Below are 25,396 nucleotides of genomic sequence, written 5' to 3'. Positions count from 1 at the left end.
AATTATATATTAAAAAATTAGTATATGTTTTTATTTTTAATATTTGTATAAATTTAGTTTTTATTTTTATATTTATATAATTTTAATTTTAAAAATTATAAAATATTTTATATTTGCTTGTACTTGCCGTTACTTTGCCATTTCCGGATCCTAGGTTTTCAAAAAACTGGCGGATCCGTATCTGAATCCGGATCCGGATCCGAATCCTGGTAACTTAGATTTCTGCCCTTGGTTTCCACTGGTCCTTGACCATGATCTTTAAATCAGTTCTGTAGAATCACAATTTGGTCTGTAGATAGTGTATGTCTGTGAGCAAGACCTAAGCTCTGCACACCTCATCCTTTCAAAGTTCTGCTCCAGAAAACCAAAATGAGTGCCAAATACACCATTGTTTTGTGTCGTAAGAGGGCTGAAACAGCTTGAGATCAGAGTGCCTACAACAAACCAAACCAAGGTCAAACTATATAATGAGGCAGCCTACTAATTCAAAGAAATAAAAACCAGATTTGTCTTTAGGTTTTGTTTCTGTCTGAATTAGGGTTTGGTTCTGCTTTCAATCTTCCAAAGATTATCAACCCTCGTGCCATACATAGTCTAAAGAATGTCCGTAATAATCTTCAGTCATGGCATAAAACATATCACAAGTAAATCACTGGTTATGGCTCAGAATTGCTTCAGAAATCAGTCATATCACGCCTCAGGTAATTTCCATACGTCATTTGATTAAACTCAAGCGAAGAATACAAAACCTTCATCTCAAAATCTGATGTGAAAGCTCAAAAGAAAGATCTGAAGAGAGATTTCCTTGCAAGGCCAAATAGGTTTGTTTGAAATCAGTCAAGATTAAGCCCTAGGCGTACAGTACATACCTTGTTTATTCAGTGAAATAGACCACCAGGACATCAGTGAAATAGATCACCAGGATAGGCCGCAGAGATGCAAGTAATCTTACTCAGAGATGTCCTGATCCAAAAGTTACCGTATCTAAGATGTTGTCGCACTGATTCAAGTCTTTTTGAGGGTCTACATGCCACAAGCCAGATCCTATACAAATGTTCTGCCCAGATCAAATAGTTGTCTCAGATATATGCCAATATATGCCTCAAATCTGTGTCTTGTGAAGATCGAAAGTTTCAGATAGAAGTGCCCATGCAAATGTATCAAAAAGTAGCAAAAGATCCCACAAAATTAACAATCAGAACCAAGAGTTGCCCTACCACAGGGCTGAATTTTTTGCTACAGTGAGGCCGAAAGTCTGTTCAAACTAACTCACACAATGCCTCAGTTCTGTCTCAGAGAGAGGGCTGAAAAGGCCTGAGAAAGAGTGCAAATAACCACAGAGCCTTGCTTCAATAAATCTGCATGGTCTTCAAAGGATTGCACATGAATCTCTCTAAAGGATCTGTCACAGTTTGGCACAGATTTGCCCTATTATAGAGCGCGTAATACCCACAGAAGAAACATAAGAACCTGGCGAATCCCTTTATCAAAAAATAAATGGAGATAACCCAATGAAAAATGCTTCAGAAATGGCCTCTTCTCAAGCTAGGTGTGACTCCTGTAGGCCGCAGAGATATATTCCTTATGCACACAGATTTGATGCTCATTTTGGAGGGCTAAAGTGCCCTTTTATCAATGTGGAAAAAGTTGAAGTCGGGATTAAATCGGCAAGGGTCCAGAAATTGAAAAAGTCGTTAAAGTCGGGAGTTTTTTGAAAAAGTCGGCAAAATTAAAAAAAAATACAAAAATATTTATTTTTAAAAAAATCCCTACTTTTTCAATAAAATCCCGATTTAAAAAAAAAAATCATTAATAAAACTACTTCATTCACGATTTTTTGGAAGAAGTCCCGATTTAATCCCAACATTTTCAACTGGGAAAAAATCTGCAAAAAATCGGCCAATTTAATAGGCCAGCCAAAAAAATCGTGTTTTGGGGATTTAATCCCAATATTTTCCCGACCTTTTTCACATTTATACTAGACGTGGTGGCCTTTAGGAGGGAGGCCAACCTTGGCTTTTGGAGGGAATAATAATTTTCAAATTTTCATTTTGGAGCTAAAATCCCCAACAACATTAGGGCCGACATATTCTTCAATTATGTGCCTTTTGTGAGATTTTCTTTTGCACCAAGATTGACCTTGAAAATATTTGATCAAATTATTTAATGAAAATTTCTCTTGACCCCATGACTTAAACAATTATTAGGCTAATTGTTGAGCTGCCACGTCATCTAATATTGGGGACATTGACCACAAGATGGGGGCACCAACTTTGATTGGGCATATCTCTCAAACCGTGAGCCTCGTGACGTGCTACACACTGTTGGAATTGACATGACGAGAATTATCCAATGAAGTTGATGTTGACCCCAAAAGACTTGATTTTCCTTTGACATCTTTGTTATCAAAAGTGAGGCTTCTTTTGGTGCTGCTTGGGTTGACATCAATGACAACCATATTGCACTTGATTGGGTGAAACTAGGACTTGAAGAAGTCTTTGAATAAGTCCTACTTACTTATTGGTGGGCCTCCACCCCTAGCCTAAGGGCCCTGGTGTGGCTGCATGGTGTTCTTGTTTCAGTTTGGAAAAAGCTATTTCTACTCCCCTTGTACATTATGCACATTGAAATAGAGTTCTAATTGTTGCAACCAATGTTTCAATTTAATTGCAAACTTCCAATTTCAAATTACGGTGAATGGACATATTTGCCACTTGGACATTTGGTGAATATTTGAACTGTTACCTTGCTAGGGCTTGAACTTTCTCATACAAAGTCCATTTTAGGTGCACAATAGCATGTTGGAAATGTATCGATGGAAGCAACATATGTTGTCAAGGCTTAGGAAAGCCTATGGCAACCCTAAGTCGCCTTACGACCAATAAAATTTTGTTTTGGGCATGAAAAATGCATTGGATGTTGAAGACCTTAATTTGAAAAAGTAAATGCCATTCCTAAGATGTCCAAAATTCTCGTGAATATGGTCTAGAGCATAAATATATTCATATGGTACTTGTGTAGATTCATTTTTGGGTCTATGAGAATTGTATTTATACACAACTTAAGAGTAGGTTGCTTTTCCCAAGAGGGGTTATGAGCCTATACATTAGCATTAGTTAAAGCTAGAAATAGAAAATGATTACAATATAAGGTCAATCATTGCCAAAAGTGAAGCTTACACCATTTTCAATAACACCATCCATAAATGACACTGCGTGGATTCCATAATCATGAGTTCATGATCTCATGTGAACCTTCAAATTCTTGCTTCAAAGTAATATGAGTCCCAATTGCTCAAATTAGCTCTAATAATCTAAGTAACTAGGATTTATTTACCTCATTTGGTCATGCCAATTACTAATGGCCTCTTTGATGAAGTTTCTTGTGAATATGATGCATAACTTGGTTGAAGTTTCTTTCAGATAGATATATTTTGTTGACAAGCCCTCCAAAAATAATGCAACATTTAAGCTCCATGAAATTGCCATGAATAATTTTCTTTACATTTAACAAATTCTATTGGAAATATATGGCTCATCTTTCATACGACATCATAGTTGATGATGGGATAACATTCGTGAAGCTAGTAGATGACGTCTTGCCTCGCCTTATTGGTTATTTTCTCTTTATCTGGTATAGATAATTTTGACCTATGGAATGAGGATGGGATTTTTGTTAGCTAGTTTATTTCTTATTAGATGAGGAAGTGTAGTAGATCTGACCTAGAAATATATAATAAAACAAATATACCCAGAAATAACAAGAGAGAAATAGATGAGCTTCAGATCTTTATTGATGTCAAAACCCTTGTAGTAGGGTAACACCATACAACTACTCCTTAAGGAAGGAGAATATTCCATAAGCCATATGCTTGTCCATACAATATTCTTTGACATCTCTCAATGGGGAGGCTCTAGCCTTTATATATGATTCATACATACAATACCGTGGGTCATTACCATGGTTCTCTCAATACCATATATCTAATACCATGGGCTTACCTTATAACTATGGCCCATCCCATTATTACATTATTCCCTTTGGTACCTCCTTCTGTACTCAATACTATCCCCCCTAGGTATACTATAGGAAGAAAAAGGTTAATATGATGCTTGATCGCATGTAAGTCCCACTTACCACGAGAATAAAAAATGCAATAAGTTATTATTGCCTAAAGGCTCTGTTGTCGCACAAAGTGTCTAGGCACTGCGACAACGCTCAGAGTAAGGGCTGTCACTCTTAAATCCTTACTCACTCCGTTTATTCTCTCTCCTAGACATGTCAAGGGGGGTAGTCCCTAGGTAAATGGATGAGGATAGCTTGTGAAAAACAGAATCTAGGAGAGTTTAATGACAGACAAAAACGATTGAATCAGATGAATAGATTAAACGCCAACGTAAACAAGACACGACCACAAGATAGAAACAATTATAGACCAATGCCTTTATGCTCAATTAACCATTAAATAAAGCAAGTTATCCATGGAAGAATTATTTATGTGGCAAAGCGATGATCATGAACAATTAATGCAAATGCCCAAAGCTTTAACATGCAAAAGACTCTAGATTTTAGATGATTTTCATTAACTGTCCAGATCTAGATTCAATTAACCTTCTCCTATAGCCAATAATGACTTAAAACGTTTATTGCTCCTTGACCATAGAAAAATACATTTAATAATACTAAGGAACTTCAAATTTACATTTTAATTATTCCTTAGGCGATAACTAAAAAAAATCAAAATCTTTTAATGCGATGGAAAAAACGAATCAAAGGGTTAAATTTTTTTAAAATTTTAATGGGCCATAGGCCACATTAAATTTTTTTAACGTGAAAGAAAATCCCTTTAATTCATTTCTTTGGTCACCAAAATTAGATTTTTATGATTTTTAATTTTGAAAATTTTAAAATTTTTAAGACTTTTAAATGTTTAGGATTTTTTTTAGATTTTTATATTTTTTTTAATCCAAATCAAAAAAGAAATAAATAAATAAAATGAGATCAAGAGAAAACAAAATCGATTTTATTTTTATTTTTTATTTTTTATCTTTTAATGAATTTAACTTAAGTTTGATTTAAATGAAACAACAAAAGGCACTAACCTAAACCCTAAAAAAGAACTAACTAAATAAAAATAAATAAATTAAAAAAAAGGAAAGACCTAATCTAACTCAACGCATAGAAAATTAAAACAAAATCGCATGTTCTTGTTGTTTGGTGTGTGTATGGCTGAGAAAATTTGACGGCGAAAAGGATTGAGGAGCGAGGGGAGCGGTGATAGAGCTCGACTGAAAGGGAGGAGGATGCTTGCATGTTTAGGAAGTGAGCAGCGGATGGAGCAGCGAGGGGAAGGTGAATCGTGGCTGCGAGCGAGGGTTTGCAGCAGATATGGACAGGGATGTGGCAGCAAGGGATTGCTGTGGAAGTGTGGAGAGAAACAATGGATGGAGCAAGCATAACGTGAAGGGAAGGGAGGCTTGCATGAGGGTGGAAGCTTATGGTAGTGGAATAAGGGATTGAAACAACGCAGAGAGCAGAGAATGGCCAACAGGAGAAGAAATGAGGAAGGGTAGTGAGGTTGGCGTGCGGATCGTTGAGAAGGATGAACTACAGAGCTCGAAGAAGACACGTGAGGACTGAGGGACGAAAATCTGAGGTTTAAAGGAGTTTACGTGTAGAGGACAAGCAATAGGAGTTGTAGGAGGAGAATAGACGCAGGCTGCAAGGGGAAACGTTGTACAATGAATGGATGCCAGAGGTATGGCAATGTTTGCAAAGAGCCACGGAGGATGAAAGATGGCAGCAGCGTGGGCTGAAGGGAAGGGGTGACGGGTAGCAAAGATGGCGATGGTTTTACACAGTTTCCCAAAAATTTCGAAATTTTCCAGCAACAAAAAATGAAAACCCCAGGCAGCAGTAGACAGGTGGTCCAGAAACCCCTCAAAACTTTCCAGAAATCTTAAAAAATTTTAAATCTTTCTGCTTCAGATTGCTTAATGAAACCCTCACGAAATTTCCAGATAAAAAATTTAAAACTCTTGGATTGCAAAATCTCTGGACAGAAACCCTGCCAAAAATGATGCTGATGGACCTCCAGAGATCCAGATCTTACCCTCCGGGGCCTAGATCTGGACTCTGCACAGCTTTCAGCTTCAGATCTGTAGCTGCAATACAACAAAAAACACCCAAACGATATATACAATGACCCAAAAAACATTAAAACCCTGAAAACCAAAGTCAGAAAACTAAAATTAATTACAGATCTATGTACATAAATGGCAGATCTATCAGATCTAGGGAGTGTGAGTCTGACTCCGCTCCAAGATCTGATGATTTGAGGCTCTCAACAACCAGATCTAACGATTTAGCACAAAAAAAATTAAGTTTTTTTGAATTTTTAAAGGAGGTACTGAGCTCAAAACCCTCATGCATCACCCATAAAAATATCTTATGATAAGCCCGGGATCAAATTCAAATTGGGCTCTTCAGAAAACATGGATCGAGAGTTGGCTGGTTCAGCCAAGAACTTCCCCGAACGCCCGATGATCTAATAATCAAGGATTTTCCTGCAAAACTCAATTCAGTCGTCAACATAGAGCGAGAAAACAATAATAAAATTCAGATCTAATAGAGATACCTGCTATTATATTCAAAATTTAAATTATCATTCAAACCCCAGCGACTGAGCAAGATACCTGTACTCAAATCGCTCTTCAGAAGCTATTATTAATGGCAAAAAAGAAATTACGCATGAAAATAATACATCTTAAAGCATTTTCATGAAGAGTAACACCGACAAAAATTAACCTCAAAGTCTTTCTTTATTGCTCATAAAAAGATTACAAGAGAGCTTTTCGCATAGTACATGATCAAAATATTTGATGATTCTGACCGACAAAATGACATCCTATTTAAAGATAAATCTTCCAACAGCTAGTTCGAGTGATCCTTGTCAAAGTGATCTCGACCGTTGATGAGGATCAAAATTTCTTTTAATCTCATCCGTCGAAATTTTAAATATTGAGGAAATTTCGAATTTTTCAATTAAATACATTTTAATAAATTCAAAAATTAAAATTTTGCATTAATTTCTTCAAAATTTTGACTTTGACTTAACCCCAGGGACCCAAGGCATAAAATTTAGCAAAATAATCAATTAACTTTAGTCCCTGGACCTGTTAAGATTTAATTATTTAAAGGACCCACGAATTTTACCTTTGGAAAATTTAGATTTACCTAGGACCTAGGATCTTGAGGGGATAAAATTATTTTTCCAACCCTCAAGACACTTTACATCATGATTTTCACATTTTTTACATCTCAAGGGGGAAAACCCATTTGCAAAAGACCCTCACAGACTACCTAGTTCTGTGACACAAATATAATCTAGCTGATTAAGCAATTTGTAATAAAATAACCTAACCAAATAGTTAGGATTATTCCCAAATCACTTTTACATAGACTCGATCTAGAACACTAGGACTCCCCTAAGATCCCAGTGACAATCCATTCCGGTTTTTGGGTGAGGCTGAAGGAAAACTCTACCGACCATCCGAGAATGGATCGGTGAGATAAAAAACTCCCGGAACGTAGATCGTCACCAGAAAAGTAGGTTTACCTAGGTGATTACATACACAACACGGATCTGCTGAGATTATTTACATTATACACATGCAGACTGGGTTTACATTATAAGATGATCCATGGCTGATGATGATAGCTGGACGACACGGACACATCGATCAGATGCTATCCCTTTTTCGAAATAGTGGGTGTACTGCTATGGGTCGTTGACACGTAGTGGTCAACAAGCTCTGTTACCACAAAACTAGCGCCTTTAGTGTAAAGTCCCAAATAAATATTTCTATCCTTATAGAACTAGGAGGTTGGCCGCTGTCACCTAACCAACTCTCTTTTGCACTTTAGGCTATAGTAAATGGAATCCTAGCCAAGTAGGGTTTCTCTATCGGTTACTAAGCTTGATATGTATTATGTAGTGAAGTATGAGAAGGTTTAGCAACATAAACAAATTGGAAAAATTAAAGTAAATTTTAGATTGTTGGGGAGAGGTGGATAAAAGGGAGACCGGTGCCTTTGATTGCTTAGGTAATGGGGTCATGTGAGTAATCTTTGTTAAAATTGGCAACTAGGGCCAAACTCCATGTGGATCATATTATTTATGGCAACTGATATTTTTCTTGGATCCCTCTAATCGAGAGGTGTAGGATTGATCTAAAGATCATCCGATTCCGATAAGTATTCATGGAGATATGAATTTATTTGTGTTATGGGACAATTCGTCAAGGTCGGCCAACAACCAAATAACCCCCATGTGTGCTCAACGTTTTAGTATAAAAGGAGATGACTTGATAGTCATTTGTACACACACTTCACTCTTGATTTCTCTCCACTTGTTTGGGTTTTAGTGGAGGAAAAGTCTAAGAGGAGGAAGCCCTAGACGTAGGAGGAGAGGAGCCTAAGCATGCAGTCTAAACGCAGTCCTAGCAGAGCCCTAGCTCATGACAGCTCTACGCATGACCTAGATCTAGGACACAGTCATGTTGTGAAGAAGAGATGCCCTAATCCTCTACGCTATCAAGGAAGACAACCCTCATCTAAAACGCTGTCCCAAGGGTGATCCTAACCGTAGTAAGAGGCTCCCTAACTCGCTGTCTAAAGGATGCCCTAACCGCAGTCAACAAGAGCTTTGCCTTAGCCGCAACAAAGGAGAACTGAACAACGTGGTAATAGAGGTCTCTTTCATGGGTCTTTTGGAGGGTTGAGTTTGCTGTAAGGGAGGTCGAGGTAGCTCCCTAGAGGGTCGAGACAAGGGAAGATTGTTTCAGCCTGCGTGGAGGTGTTCTTGGGTGCAAAACTCTTGGTGAAGGGCAGTTGTAGGCTGCTGTGGGTAGGCTGCAAGCCCTGCGAGCTGTTTGGAGGGAAACGTAGGGTGTATTGAGGGCTGTCTATGCCCAGAACAACAGTGAAGGGAGCCACCACTTCTCCAAGGGTAGGCTGCAGCTAAGGAGGGCTGTTTTGGTGACTAATTAGGGGCTATTACAACAGTCAAAGATGCCCTAACCAGTCACAATCATAACAACAGTGACACAAACTTGGACAACAATTTTGATGTGTTTGGATCAGATTGTTGGGCAGTCTGTGGGAGTCAATTTGGAGGCTTGACATGGTGCAACAATGGTACATAGGAGCAATGGTACATGGTGCAACAATGGTACATGGTGCAGTATGGTACATCAATGGGACAACATGGTGATGATGGACATATAGCAGTAACAAGAATGTATTGCAACAATAGGATGATATGGTCTTGCAACATGCATTTGGGTGCTGCATAGTGCAACGAAGAGCTCAACATAGTGTAGCAGTATAGTGATGTGTCCAGTCATGATTAATGAAGCATGATGAGATGCAACATAGTGATGATGGGTGCAACATGGTGTAGCATGATGATGAGGTGCAACACAATGATAGGTGATGGAGTCACCTTGGAGAATCAGTTGAAGCAGCATGTCTTCAACTGAGTTCAACTACTTCATGAATCATCTTCTTCGAGATGATCTATGCTCTTATTTAGATAAGTCAAAGTGTTGACTTCTGTTGTATATGTACTATCTCTCTCTCTCTTTGCTGAACTATTAAAGAACACATAAGAAGAATTGATCAAGGGTTTCCCCTCATTAGGTTTGTTCCTGGCTAGTGCCACATCTTGTGTCCTCTTGTCTTGGCTTGTCTTCTGCGATTTATGTTTATGTTCTATCTGCAATTCACTATTATGCTGATGTGATTGCTAACCTAGAAAAGATATTGAGCTAACTGTGAAAATTCGAATAAATTGCTCTGAGCATAGAACATACCTAAAATTAACATGGTATCGGAGCTGAGGTGAAGACAAAGCCCAAGCAAGAGTGAAAGAGCAATCACCGAAGACAATTGGGAAAGGACAAAATGATCAATGGATTCCTCATCCCTCTTCAAATTCACGAAGGGTGAAGACGAATCAAAGAATATTATTCGAGTGGTGCAACAGAAGCATCTGATGGCCTTCCTAAAGATCACTTCAATGGGAAGTCTGGATCTAAGGGTGGAAGGAAAGGCAGATGCCTTGTTTGTAATATGTTTGACCACTATGCGAAGGAGTGTCAGAATGGTAGGGACACACCACTTGATGATGATAACAATCATTCCAGGGACATCTTCAATGATTGGAGGAATGACAGGTAATGCAGGTCATCAAGGAAATAACCGACTCTTCAAAGAAAGCAAGGAACCCCAGGTATGAAGAATCAAATGTTGTTGCTGACAGGATAAAGAAACATTATCTTATATTGGTCCTCTCCTCTAGATTCTTTGGGAATCTAGCTTATTGATTGTAGTACTTCAAGGCACTTCATCGAATAGAAGGGTGCTCTCTCTAATTTGGTAGAGATAGACCCAAATCATGGGATTATACTTGAAGTCAATGCCACCTATCCCAGAAAAGGTGTAGGGAATGTTACCCCTCAATTGAATGAGGGTAACTCGATTCATTTATAAGAATCTCTTTTATGTACCTGATCGCAAGAAGAACCTGGTGTCCATTTCGGCAATGGAAATCAAAGGTTTCAGGATGGCATTCATCGATGGAAAGGTACGTGTTTGAAAATGAAATTTTCATAGATGCTCTTACCTATGGGCTCAGGGTTGGCAATTTGTATCAAGTTGTAGGAAGTCCATGGGGGGCCATGTTAGTTGACACATCTCGTCTATAGCATCGGAGGTCTGCCTATTATGGGGCCCTACTCGATGTGAGTCAGATGGTGACAAGGATGCCTAAATTCAAGAAGAGCATGAAGGTACATGTCCGAGATGTATCGAAGGAAAATCTTACAATGGGACCATTCCCCTCATGTAGCAAGTCCACAGGTTTGGAACAACCCGAGGGGTTTGAGATTCATGATCGAGAATCTCATGTATGCAGGCAGAAGAAAGCCCTCTATGGCTTGAAGCAAAACACCTCGGGCTTGATACAAGAGGATCAATGGCTGCCTGATAAAGTTGAGATTCTCTAGGAGTGAAGCCGATCCAAACCATTGCTTGAAGGTTGTGGATGATAGACCTCTCATACTGGCACCCTATGAGGACGACCTCTTTCTGACAGGTGCAGACCCTCTCATTTGCAAAAGTAAGAGGGAGTTGGGTTTTGGATTTGGAATGGTGAATTGCAAGCCTGTGACTACCTTGATGAAGCTTAACTTTCAGAAGTTATGTAGTAGGGATGCCAAACCTGATTTGGGAAATGCCTCTGAGTTTCATAAACTCACTCTAGCATTGATGTTCTTGGTGAACTCCTGTCCGGATATATGTTTTGCAGTTAGCATGTTGAGCTCACATATGGTTGAGCCTCACTAGATTGGTGCCAAGAATCTTTTGAGATATCTTAAGGGCACAACCTCTCATGGATTGAGATCATTGTTTTAAGATCCGACTGGCTCGGAACTGACTCGGCTGAGTTGGTCCGAGCTGGAAAAAAAATTTTCAACCTAGCAGAAAATTCGGGTTGGTCGGCCGAGTTATGACTGACCCGACCGAGTCATAGCATGACTTGGCCGAATCAGTCATAACTCGGCCGTCTTGGCCGGATCCGTAACTACTCGGCCAGGTAGCTGACAGTGGCCAGTGAACCATAAAAACAGGGTTTTTTTTATTTTTTTTAAAATTTTTCTAAGTGTGGGGGACTCCAAAGGTGTTTATGAATTAGTTTACTGGTCTTTTGGGTCCATTCCCCTCTCCCAAACCCTAATATTTGATCATATTGCCCTACTAAGGCTATGCTATTCATGGTAATGTTAAATTCTTAAAGTAAAAGTGACATTCTCCTTAATCTTCATTTTCATCCTTTTACGTAAATTTTTAACATTACCATGAAATGACTCAGGATGTTTGAGAGTGGTTCCGGCCTCATTGGATTTCATATGGAGAAAGTAGAATTTTAGATTTCGTTCAAAATCCAGTAGACTTATCGGTTTTTCAGGATTTCAGGATTGGAGGATTGCAATGTTTCCATTGAATTTTGTCATGTACTAGGGTATGGAACTCGTATTTAATCAAGAGCACCGATCCCTCTATGTACCTCGATGTTAGTGACATTGGTTGTCGAACTCCTGCGGGATTCACTCCCAAACTGGGAGCTTCCGAAAATGTCGCTCCCGCTCCCGCTCCCAACTAACACTGAGCTAGATGATGGTGGCCATTTCTAGCCTCCTTGGTTATTTGCTTTTGTTTTGATCTCTATATCATCATCGTGTATGTATTGGACAACGCATTGGGTGCCATTTTAATGTAATGGATATATTCATGAGCCTACTTTGATCATATGTTGTCTTCTATCTATATTCTAATGCTGTGTGTTTGGAAACATGAATGAAATTCTTTAAAATTATGTGTTTTTATAAAAAATAAATATTTAATATATTTTTTACAATGACCGAGTCATTAAAATCGAGCCGGCCGAGTCGATACTGAGTCGGAGTCGGAGTCGAAGTCGACCCTCAGCCGAGTCGGAGTTTTAAAACATTGATTGAGATACACTGTTGGAAATGTGAAGCTGCATGATTATTCGAATATTGACTGGGTAGGTAGTGTGGAGGATTGCAAGAGCACTTCTGAGTGTTGGTTCTCTTTGAGTTCTGCTTCGATATCCTGGATGAGCAGGAAGTAGAAGTCGGTTGCTATAAGCACCGTTGAGACCGAATACATAGCTACTAGTATGACCTCGTATGAAGCTGCCTAGTTGTGGAAGCTCCTCAGTGAGCTGTTTATACACATGATGGATGCCACCGTGATCTTCTGTGTCAACCTAAGGGGGATTCGATTGTTGAGAAATCGCTCCAAGCATATAGACATCAGGTACCACTCTATCTGGGATATGGTACATCGATGAGCAAGAAGGCTCCATCGCATTGGGACTGATGTGCAGGTCGCAGACATTTTGTCGAAGCCCCGGGGAAAGGTTTGTGACTTTCCAGAACGACTTGGAGTAGTTGAGAGACCCTCTTATGAGGGTCCTGTATGATGCATGCATTGAGCTCTAGGAGCTCCTGGGGGCTTGGGGTACTTCTTGGAACAAGTGACCATAGGGCGAATCACCCTCCCCTAATGGTGCGTTGTGTACAGGGTGAATGGTTCAGCCTTCCCTTGTGATACCCCATGGCGTCTTTTGGACAGGATGAGTGGTTCTCCTGTCGAGGCATCCTACCCATGCAGTCTGGGACTCATGGGAAGTACCTCTCATTTGGCCAATGAGTAGGGAAATGAGGATAGGGACCATAATAGTACCGATGGACGCATCGTGTATCTACTGTACTCCCTATGCTAGGATGACCGACACTGATTTGGGATCAGTATGAATTGTTTGAGACACTCTCTCTTGATATTGGTCTGGGATCAATGAAATTGACTTCGGGTCAGCATGAGTGGCTTGAGACACTCTCTTGTGATATTGATCTGGGATCAATTGGAACTGATTTTGGGTCAGTAAGAGTGATATAGCTCACTCTCTCTTGGAATTGATCTGTGATCAGTATGAGTGGTTTGAGACACTCTCTCTTGATATTGATATAGGATCAATGAAACTGACTTCGGGTCAGTATGAGTGGTTTGAGACACTCTCTTGTGATATTGATCTGGGATCAATGAAACTGACTTCGGGTCAGTAAGAGTGATATAACTCACTCTCTTTTGGAACTGATCTGGGATCAGTAAGAGTGGTATGACACACTCTCTTCATATGGGACTGACTTTGGGTCAGTAGAGAATGGTATGAGACATTCTCGATCAATTCTTCTTCTTCATGGTTCAGCAGTGCAGGGCACTGATGGCAAAGATAGTACAAGTCTAACAGATGGATTAGCGGATGGAGTTCTCCCTAGTTGAGAGGAAGTGTTAAAATTGGCAACTAGGGCCGAACTCCATGTGGGTCATCTTATTTATGGTAGCTAATATTTTTCTTGGATCCCTCTCATTGAGAGGTATAGGATTGATCTAAAGATCATCCGATTCCGATAAGTACTCATGGAGATATGAATTTATTTGTGTTATGGGACAATTCGTCAAGGTTGGCCAGCAACCAAATAACCCCCATTTGTGCTTAAGGTTTTAGTATAAAAGGAGGTGACTTGATAGTCATTTGTACACACACTACTCTTGATTTCTCTCCACTTGTTTGGGTTTTAGTGGATGAGAAGTCTAAGGGGAGGAAGCCCTATATGAAGGAGGAAAGGAGCCTAAGCATGATGTCTAAACGCAGTCCTAGCAGAGCCCTAGCTCATGATAGCTCTATGCATGACCTAGATCTAGGACGAAGTCATGTTGTGAAGAAGAAATGCTCTAATCCTCTACGCTATCAAGGAAGACAACCCTCATCTAATATGATGTCCCAAGGGCGATCCTAACCTAGTAAAGAGGCTCCCTAACTCGCTTTAGACCCTAACAACAGTAAAGAGGCTCTCTAACTTGCTATCTAAAGGATGCCCTAACCGTAGTCAATAGAAGCTCTGTCTTAGCCACAACAAAGGAGAACTGAACAATGTGGTAATAGAGGTTTGATTCATGGGTCTTTTGGGGCTGAGTTTGCTGTAAGAAAGGTCGAGGTAGCTCCCTAGACGGCCGAGACAAGGGAAGACTGTTTCAGCTTGCGTGGAGGTGTTCTTGGGTGCAAAACTCTTGGTGAAGGGCAGTGTAGGTTGCTGTGGGTAGGCTGCAAGCCCTACGAGTTGTTTGGAGGGCAACGTAAGGTGTATTGAGGGTTGTCTATGCCTAGAACAACAGTGAAGGAAGCCACCACTTCTCCAAGGGTAGGCCACAGCTAAGGAGGGCTGTTTTGGTGACTGATTAGGGGCTATTATAGCAGTCAAATGTGCCCTAACCAGTCACAGTCATAACAACAGTGACACAAACTTGGACAACAATTTTGATGTGTTTGGATCAGATTGTTGGGTAGTTTGTGGGAGTCAATTTGGAGGCTTGACATGGTGCATCAATGGTATATAGGAGCAATGGTACATGGGCAATGGTATATGGTGCAGTATGGTACAACAATAGGACAACATGGTAATGATGGACATATAGCAGCAGCAAGAATGTATTGCAACAACAGGGTGATGAGGTATTGCAACATGCATTTGGGTGCCGCATAGTGCAACGAAGAGCTCAGCATAGTGTAGCAGTACAATGATGGGTACAATCATGATTAATGAAGCATGATGAGATGCAGCATAGAGATGATGGGTGCAACATAGTGAGGTGCAACACAATGATAGGTGATGGAGTCACCTTGGAGAATCAGTTGAATCAACATGTCTTCAATTGAATTCAGCTACCTCATGTATCATTTTCTTAGAGATTATCTATGCTCTTATTTAGATAAGTCAAAGTGTTGACTTCTGTTGTATATGTACTCTCTCTCTCTGCTGAACTATTGAAGATCATGTAAGAAGAATTGTTCAAGGGTTTCCCGACATTGGGGTTTGTCCTTAGCTAGCGCCACATTTTGTGTCCTCTTGTCTTGGCTTGTCTTCTGCGATTTATGTTTATGTTCTATCTGCAATTCACTATTATGCTGATGTGATTGCTAATCTGGAAAAGATATTGAGCTAACTGTGAAAATTGAAATAAATTGCTCTTAGCATAGAACATACCTAAAATTAACAATATTAGAGGGTGGTTCTAAAGGAAGATTAGGTGGTAGCATGGAACCACTTGATATGCACATTTACATGCCTAACTTGGTTGCTTAATCTACAAGTGTGATGGTGGAGATGGTATATAAAAGATCCACTACTCAAAGCAAATTGTAAAGGTAGCCCTTACCAAATACTTGTTTATAAACCAGGTGTGATGAAGTTTAACACTTAATTCATCTTAATAATTACTTGTGAATATTAGATGTCTTCTGATTACTTCTTATGTCTTCTTCATCAAGCAATTATACAATTGTTCAAAACAAGATCACAATGAGACAAGAGAAACAAAATTAGGTTGCTAGCCAAGGAAAAATCCACAAGGGGAAAACCCAACAATCCTTCTCTTTAAGAATCGGATCAACATGAGAGATATCCAAGATGAAGATGAAGACCAAACTGCAACCAAGAAACCAAGCAACCCTCCTCCAAGTCACCTCCAAGAGTCAAAGTCAATGCTGGTAAAATTTGCTCCAAACTAGTCAAACCAATGTTTTAAAACTCCGACTCTAGTTCGGAAATGATCGAGGGTCTGCTCTGACTACGATTCCGACTCGATATCGACTCGACCAATTTGATTTCAATGACTCGATCGTTGTAGAAAATACATTAAATACTCTTTTTTTTGTTAATAAAAAAACATAATTTTAAAGATTTTCATTCATGTTTCCAAACACAAAGCTTTAGAATATAGAGAGAAGACAACATATGATCAAAGTAGACTCATGAATATATCCATTATATCAAAATGGCACCCAGTGCATTGTCCAATACATACATGAATGATGATATAGAGATCAAAACAAAAACACATAACCAAGGAGGCTAGAAATGGCCTCTACAACAAAAGTAAATTGTGAAACAACACTAGTCACTAGTACTACTGGATAGTGCTAGAGGAGCCAACATCATCTGGCTCAGACTCTGAATCAGAGTCAGACAGGATAACCCATGGCTCCTCCTCATCATCATCTCCAACTGCAACTGTAGAAGTGGTAGCACTAGCAGGCTGTGTAGCAGTTGCACACTAAGATATACGAGATATGTGCTTTCGTTGTGGTTGAGCAGAGGAAGCGCTTGCAACTGGAGGACTTGGGGCTGGGGCTAAGGCTGGTACAATTGGATTTGCATTCAACTAAACTTTTTGTTCAAGTGATGCCTCCATCTGTAAATCTAAATCAAGTTCCTCATCAGAATCAAACTTTTCTCGATGACTCTCCACTAGCCAATCTGATGTTGGATCAATATCTTCCAACACAATGGGATCTTAATAAGGTCTTTTCTTCAACAATTGATTGTGTCTGAGCCGGAGGTTGTATTGGACATAGAATAGATCATTTAACTGTTTTTGATCCAAATGGTTTCTCTTCTTCGTGTAAATCCTCTCAAAGACGGACCAATTGCGCTCACACCCAGTAGCACTGCAAGTTTGATTCAAGATATGAATTGCAAACTTTTGCAATTGAGGACAATGGCTACCAAAAGCCTCCCACCATTGTGCTGCAAAAAAGATAGTAGTGTAATGAGTTAGCTTAACAAATTATATCCAACTTTCAAATTACAAACAATTTAACAAAATAAGAATTTCAAAATTGAAATTTTTGTTTACCTGGCTCATATGCTTCCCTTGCAATATTTTCTAGGTTCTCGCCAAAGTTACCTGTGGCTTTGCTGAAAGTTGTGACATGTCGGTGTATCTCCAACTCATCACTCTCCAATGGGATCATGCGATCAATGCTATCAATCAATCCATCTCTAACCTCCCCACCCAAAGCTCCTGCCTCTAGTGCTTTATAATGATACCGTGGGTTCCAAAAATACCTAGCTGCATGTATAGGGTGATGGAGTTGATTGTTCCATCTTTGATGAATGATTGACCAAATGGGCCCATACTTAGCCACTCTATCCTTGTATGCCCTCTTTATTTGCTCCTTTGCTTGATCCATAGCCTCATAAATGAAGCCCATAGCCAATCTTTCCCCATCCACCAACCGCAACACCTTAACCAGTGGCTCAAAAACCATCACAATCTCTGCTGCCTTTTTCCAAAATATTTCTTCATTAACTTTCTTTTTCAAATCTTTGCCTTCCTGTTTGTTAGACCACTGGCTTTGATTCCAATCATCACTGGAAAACATCTTTTGCAAGTTTCTATGTTGGGAAAGCATAGATTGCAATGTCAAAAAATGAGTTGCAAATCTAATGAGGGCTAATAATATCTATGCCCCATGTGTGTCTCCTCATCAGGCTCAAAATCCATGACTGATTGTAGATAAATTTTGTTATGCTTTTGGCATGATCTGCAATGTTCTTGACCTAATCTAATTTGCCAATATCCTCAAGCACGAGGTCTATGCAATGTGCAACACATGGGGTCCAAAAGATGGTTTTGTGTTTTTCCTCTAACAGTTTACCAACAAGAACATAGTTAAAGGCATTATCTGTGATGACTTGAACAACATTAAGCCACCCCCACCTCCTCAACAACCTCATCCAATAGCCGAAACAACAATTGTCCATCGTTCACCCTATCAGATGCATCAACTGATTTTACAAACATGGTTCCCTATGGGCAAAAGATAAGAAAGTTTATGATGGTACGGTTCCTTTGATCAGTCCATCCATCTGACATGATGGTACATCCTATTTTTGCCCATGAATTTTTGAAATCTTTCAAATACTCATTAGTGGAGGAAATTTCTTTCTGCAATCGAGGCCCCCTTAACTCATGCATTGTAGGGCCTTTGAAGCCTTTTCCAGCAGTGAATATGGCATCAAACATAGGCTCATAATATGGTGAACGAGAAACATTGAAGGGGATATCAACATCATACCACCATCTAGATATGTTAAAATTGGAAACTAGGGCCAAATTCCATGTGGGTTATCTTATTTATGGCAGCTGATATTTTTTTTTGGATCCCTCTCATCGAGAGGTGTAGGATTGATCTAAAGATCATCCGATTTCGATAAGTATTCATGGGGATATGAATTTATTTGTGTTAATGGGACAATTCGTCAAGGTCGGCCAGCAACCAAATAACCCCCACATGTATTCAACGTTTTAGTATAAAAAGAGGTGACTTGAGAGTCATTTGGACACTCACTTCACTCTTGATTTCTCTCCACTTGCTTTGGGTTTTAGAGGAAGAGAAATCTAGGAGAGGAAGCCTTAAACACAGGAGGAAAGGAGGCTAATCTAGCTGCCATAGGCACAGTACTAAAGGATGGTCTACCTGCAGTCCTAGAGAGAAGATCACTGCTTCTATACGCTGCCTAAAGGAGCCTAGTCGTAGTCCAAGCATGGAGATATAACACCATCAAGAAGACCTATACTCGCTGCCCTATACACAGGTCTGTCTTGCCCTAGCTGCAGGCCTATGATGCCCTAGACGCAACTGGAAGGAGGGTTGAGGATTTCTGCTACAGGAGGCCAAGTTCTAGGGCCGAGAGGGCAAGCTGCTAGGGCAAGTAAAGGAGGAACAAAACCCTGGTTGTTTGGGCACATTTGGAGGAGGCCGAAATCTACAACAAACTGTTGCTAGGCCGCAAGCCATAGAAAATAGTTGGAGGTATCCTAGGGTTGCGTTGAGGTGGTCAGAACCTTAAGAAGACAATGTGGCATGGGAGGAGCCTCTCCTAGGCAGACCACAACCCTTGAGGGCTAGTTTTATTGCTTGTGGGATAACATTAAGGCTACAACAATGTGCACTAACAAAGAGGGTTGGAGCAACATGCTAAAGTGTGAAGGTAGGTAGGACTGTTGATGGCCTAAGCTGTCCATGATAAAGGCTGCCTAGAATGTCCAATGCAACAAATAGAAAATCCTCTAAACAACATGATGATGCAGTTCAGGAAGGTACAATAGTATGAGATGTGACAGCATTGTGAATAGGGGCAGCATGATGCGAAATGCTGCAGCACAATGATGGGCATTGTGACAAATTGAAGTGTAGCATGTTGTATGTAGCACTTGCAAGTATAGTACAATGGCAAGCATGGTGCAACAATGGCAAGCATGGTGCAACAATGACATATGGGACATCAGTGGCAGCATGGTGCAGCGCAGTGTGGCAGCATGACAAAAGTATTGGTGCAACATAGTGATGATGAGGAGCATCACAATGATAGGTGCAACATGGTGATGGAGTCACCTCAAAGAATCAGTTGAAGCAGCATGTCCTCAACTGACTTCAACTACCTCATATATCATCTTCTTAGAGATGATCTATGCTCGCTCTTAGATAAGTCAAAGTGTTGACTTCTATTGTATATGTACTATTTCTCTCTCTCTCTCTTTGTTGAACTATTGAAGAACATATAAGAAGAATTGATCAAGGGTTTCCCCACATTGGGGTTTGTCCCTGCCTAGCACCACATCTTGTGTCCTCTTGTCTTAGCTTGTCTTGTGCGATCTATGTTTATGTTCTATTTGCAATTTACTATAATGCTGATGTGATTGCTAACTTGGAAAAGATATTGAGCTAACTGTGAAAATTCAAATAAATTGCTCTAAGCATAGAACATACCTAAAATTAACATGGTATTGGAGCTGAGTTGAAGACAAAGCCCAAGCAAGAGTGAAAGAGCAATCACCGAAGATAGTTGGGAAAGGACAAAAGGCTCAATGGGTTCCTCATCCCCCTTCAAATTCATCAAGGGTGAAGTCGAAGCAGAGAACATTATCAGAATGGTGTAGCGGAAGCTTTTGATGGCCTACCTAAAGATCACTTCAATGGGAAGTATAGATCTAAGGGTGGAAGGAAAGGCAGATGCCTTGTTTGTAATAATTTCGGCCATTATGCGAAGGAGTGTCCGAATGGTAAGGACACATCACTTGATGATGATAACAATCATTCCAGGGACATCTTCAATGATCAAAGGAATGACAGCTAATGCAGGTCATCAAGGAAACAACCGACTCCTCAAAGAAAGAAAGGAACTCCAGGTATGAAGAATCAAATGTTATTTCTGACAAGATAAAGCGACATTATCTTATATAGGCCCTCTCCTCCAGACTCTTTGGGAATTTGGCTAATTGATTGTAGTGCTTCAAAGCACTTCATCGGATGGAAGGGTGCTTTCTCTAAATTGGTAGAAATGGAAAAAATCGTGGAATTATACTTGGAGTCAATGCCATCTATCCCGGAAAGGGTGTAGGGAATGTTACCCCTCAATTGAATGAGGGTAACTTGATTCATTTACAAGAATCTCTTTTATGTACCTAATCGCAAGAAGAACCTAGTGTCCATTTCGACAATGGAAATCAAAAGTTTCAGGGTGGAATTCATCGATGGAAATGTACGTGTTTGAAAGTAGAATTTTCAAAGATGCTCTTACTCATGGGTTCAGAGTTGGCAGTTTGTATCAAGTTGCATTGTTGCAATAAGTCCATTGTTATAGAAGAAGATGGCTCCATAATGTAGAAGCTGAAGTTTATGACATGATGATGCAGGAAGAGGAGCCATACAAGCAATTGGAATACGATGATCTCCACAAAGAACATATTGTTGTTGTTGGAAACAAGCCCATAATTAAGAGGGAGCTTGGATATATTCCTTTCATGTAAAGGAATGAGTAGATCCTCCCTAGTTGAGAGGTTTCTTCTCTTCACATCATGAAGAAAAATGAAGGATTGAGTAAGCATCTGAGACCGATACCAATACTCTTTGAGGATGAAGTAGGACATCCAATAGGCAAGAGTAGTCGAAGAGGAAATTCCTTGAGGATGTGTAAATCCAAGAAGAGAATGGTCTTGTTGTCGCTTAAATTGTACAAGCACAGTGCGACAATGACTTAGGGCGGGGGTTGTCACTCTGATCTCTGCCCTTTTCATTCTATCTGACTCCCAACAATAGGGTATGGGGGGTAGTACCTATGGAATGTGAGAATGCAAGATTTGTTGGCAACCAATAAATCCAAGAGACACAACTGAATAACCTAACAACTTGGTTGATATAGCAAGTTTTCAAGATTAGATTAAATTATTAAGTGAGAACAGTGCCTTATGGAGTCAACTACTTGCATTATATCAATTAAACACCAAATGAACGGATGAACAATTGTTGCTTGGGGATGCTCTGCTATCCTATATGCTATGCAAGCCCTATAGTCTAGGTGAGATGCCAAGTCTTGGTTTATTTTAGTTAAATGCCTAACTAGGTGAATCCCTTAATCCTTAGCTATTTTGAGGCTAGTTTCTAAAGTAAGTTGTAGAGAGAAGCCAAGGTGAAGCAAACAAAGGCTTGGTTAATGATACCTCCCCTTGAAAACTAACTACCCGGTGCCTTTGACGTTGTAGAGATTATGGTTTTGACAACTGCAAGGTCAATATGTTAACCACTAGAGAGGGTTTATCCTTTGCAAGCTACAAGATGAAGGGTGGCTCTATCTTTCTATCAACCAAGTTTATGCTTGGAGGTTAATTAATTAATACAAGATTAGGCCTAAAATGCAAATGCAATGTGATTGAGTGCTCTTGAGGTGAGATTACTTAATGTTATGCAAGTACTTAGGTACAAATGCTCTTTAGATATGACACAAGAGTACTTAAATGAAAAATGGAGGCTAATATCAATTGCAAGATAAAGTACTCAAATTCAACAGTGCCCAAAAGATATATCCAATGTGACCAAAAGATGCTTGAGAGTCGTTCCGACCTCATTAGATTCATATGGAGAAAGTAGAATTTTAGATCTCACTCAAAATCCAACAGACTTAACAATTTTTCAGAAATTCAGGATTCGGGGGATTGCAACGTTTCCATTGGATTGTCATTTAAGAGGGTATGGAATTTTTATATAATGAAGAACACCAGGCCCTCCGTGTACTTTAGAGTGACTCTTTGACTTGTCACTCTACTGTTTTTGAGTTTTAGTTATATCAATTTACTATTTCAATCTTCAGATTTCAGTATCTACTATAGTCTATTTTGCTTAGTACTAATTAGATTCTAGAATGATGAATGATGAGTTTTAATTTTAAATCAATATAAAATCTATAATGATGAATAATGAATTTAATTTTTAAATCAATGTGGATTCTAGAATGATGAATAATGAATGATGAATATGGATCAATGTACTTCATTATTGAAACTCGTGGTCTACTATAGTCTATTTTGCTTCGTACTAATTAGATTCTAGAATGATGAATGATGAATTTTAATTTTAAATCAATTTAGAATCTATAATGATGAATAATGAATTTAATTTTTAAATCAATGTCGATTCTAGAATGATGAATAATGAATGATGAATATGGATCAGTGTACTTCATTATTGAAACTCGTGGTCTATGGATGAATGATGTATGTATTAGTAAAAATGATGAGTATGGATCAGTGTATTTCATTATTTAATTCAATTATTGATCGATTATTTAATTCAATTATGTATCGATCAATGTATTTATGCTTTCATTATTGAATGTGAATTTGATATATATATGTATTAAAAAAAATTATATATCCTGACAGTCCCGTCCCCCCACCCGCCCCAAAATTTCCCTAAAATTTGAAGGTACTCCCACATGTCCCCCTTGTACGTCTCCCTATCTTGGAGTCTTGGTGAAAATTGAAATTCTCTGAAGTGTAGATTGAGAGATTGGGTATCAGGGGAACTCAAATATAATGAGATTTATAAACATGCAAAGCATGGATTATTGTTGGGCTTAGTTAAAGAGATTGCAGAGAAATGTGTAGTATATGAACCGGGAAGTGATGGATTTTATCTAGATCCTAGAACTAGAATCACAGCTATGTGTGAAGTCCAGATATTTGAGGAGGCTGCTTGTGAAAGAACCTGAAATGATATCTTATGTTTGTTATCCTGTACCATTTTATTTGCCAAGAACAAGGAAAACAATTGCTTGAGTGTGTGGTTGGCATAGATGAAATGATCTGTGATGTCCTCGAAAAGATCAAATAGTCAATAAATGGGGAAACAGTTGGGAAAAAAGACCCATCTTGGCATGCCTGTAGTGTTAAACAAAATAATCAGGATTATTTTGAAATAATTGTTTCATTGATGGCAGCATGATTAATCAAGATTAATTCAATTAAGCGGACATTATTTCATCCATGGTAGCTAGATGCTTGAAGTGTCCAAAGATGAAAAGTAAAGACATAGGTCCAACAAGAAAACTGCAGGTTTCTTCACATTCCAAAATGTAAACGGAATGTGATTCCATTGGATTTCATCACTGGATTGTTTAACGTTGCTGTTGGATTCAACTCTTTCATGATGATCTGGATAAGATAATCGAATCAGTCCTTTTTATAGTGGTGCAGCTTATGGAAGATGCACCTTGGACAACTGATATTGCGACTAAAAATGGTTTTAAATTACTCGAGTAACGAGGTGAATTATTTTAGACAAGGTACCAAGTCCTAGTTTTGGAAGAACTCAGAAAGGCTTTGGCACTTTTAGAAGCTCGTAATGCTCATCACCCAGAAAAGTTTGCAGACAAAGCACGTAAACAGTTGTTGGAAGACATCCTCCACATGTATTAATACTGAGAATGCGATAAGATGAACAAATTTAAAGCGTGCAACGCATCTAAATCTATTTTTTCATATTGAAAAGTAAAAACTTCTGTATTTGAACAATAATGTAAATAATAATGAGCATCATTAATTGATTATATCAGAAGTGAATCTTGACTTGTCGTATTTTCGATATTATATTTACCTTTTTTACTGTCAGTCAAAACTGCAAAGAGTTGAGCATCGCAAAATTCAGTGCGTGAGAATTATCATTATATTTCATGTGGTTAATTAAGGCAGTCTGACATTTGTGGGGAAACTGAAGTAACATACAATAATCAATATAAAAAATAATATTCAATAGACCGATGTGGCATAGTGACGGATGACTAGTACTACCTCTAAGTTATAACACTTATTTATTAATTCCAAATGTAAATTAAATTTGAAGACATTATAGGATGAATGCATGTGAAAAGGTAATGTGATATATTGAAATATAATATCTGACAAACCGCTAGGTCGTACTACTTGTGTGTGTGAGTATTTTAGTTTGTCAATTTTTTTTACATTCACTTAATCTTGACCTCATGGATTTTTTATATTATACATTTGGTATCATTATTGACGAATAGTTTCTCTGACAAACTGTTTATTGCAGAGGCGATTTAGGCAAAAAAATGGAGAGAAAGCTCAAGAAACAAAAAATGGTCGGAGATGGTGCTAGCGTTGAGATTTCCAATTCATGACATCAAATAATATCCAGTGTTTGTTAATATCCATCTCTGGCTAAAAGTGCAGTGATGGCTTTTTGGCAATTATGTTATAGCAATATGTAGTTTTTCATTGGTCTTGATTATTGCTCCCTAAAATTTAACTGCAGATTTTTTACTCTGACACAGACATTTCATAAATATCTTCTGCCCTTCTAAATACTACAGTACGTATAAACGATAATTTTTGTTTGGGTGTCATATAAACATAAAGGAGAAAGGGCTTGTTAAAGTCCACTTATAGCGTTAATTACTTTTACAGGTATTAGTCTATCCACACATATGATCCATAGTATTTGTTTCGTTGGGTTTTTTTGCTTGATTATACAATTTTTAGGAGAAACTATAAAAATTGTACATAAAAAGATATTTAGTTATACATACTAATTTCCACAGGTGAA

General features: G+C 38.8%; 1 protein-coding gene across 1 annotated transcript in view; it reads left to right on the top strand.

Moving 5' to 3' along the window:
• The window catches only part of LOC149254635 (uncharacterized), a 148,670-nt gene extending 123,589 nt beyond the window's left edge, over positions 1–25,081 (top strand). Inside the window, exon 5 of the mRNA XM_089460200.1 lies at positions 24,884–25,081. Coding sequence (XP_089316326.1) covers positions 24,884–24,971 — 88 coding nt within the window. The 3' untranslated portion in view covers positions 24,972–25,081. The remainder of the gene's footprint in view (positions 1–24,883) is intronic.
• The last annotated feature ends 315 nt before the right edge of the window (positions 25,082–25,396 follow it).

This window comes from Pinus tabuliformis, chromosome 7, assembly GCF_031772625.1.
Source record: "Pinus tabuliformis cultivar Carrire ecotype Pingquan chromosome 7, CPIR1, whole genome shotgun sequence".
Taxonomy (NCBI): domain Eukaryota; kingdom Viridiplantae; phylum Streptophyta; class Pinopsida; order Pinales; family Pinaceae; genus Pinus; species Pinus tabuliformis.
Note: the sequence above shows the minus strand (reverse complement) of the source record. Positions and strands in the feature narration are given on the sequence as shown.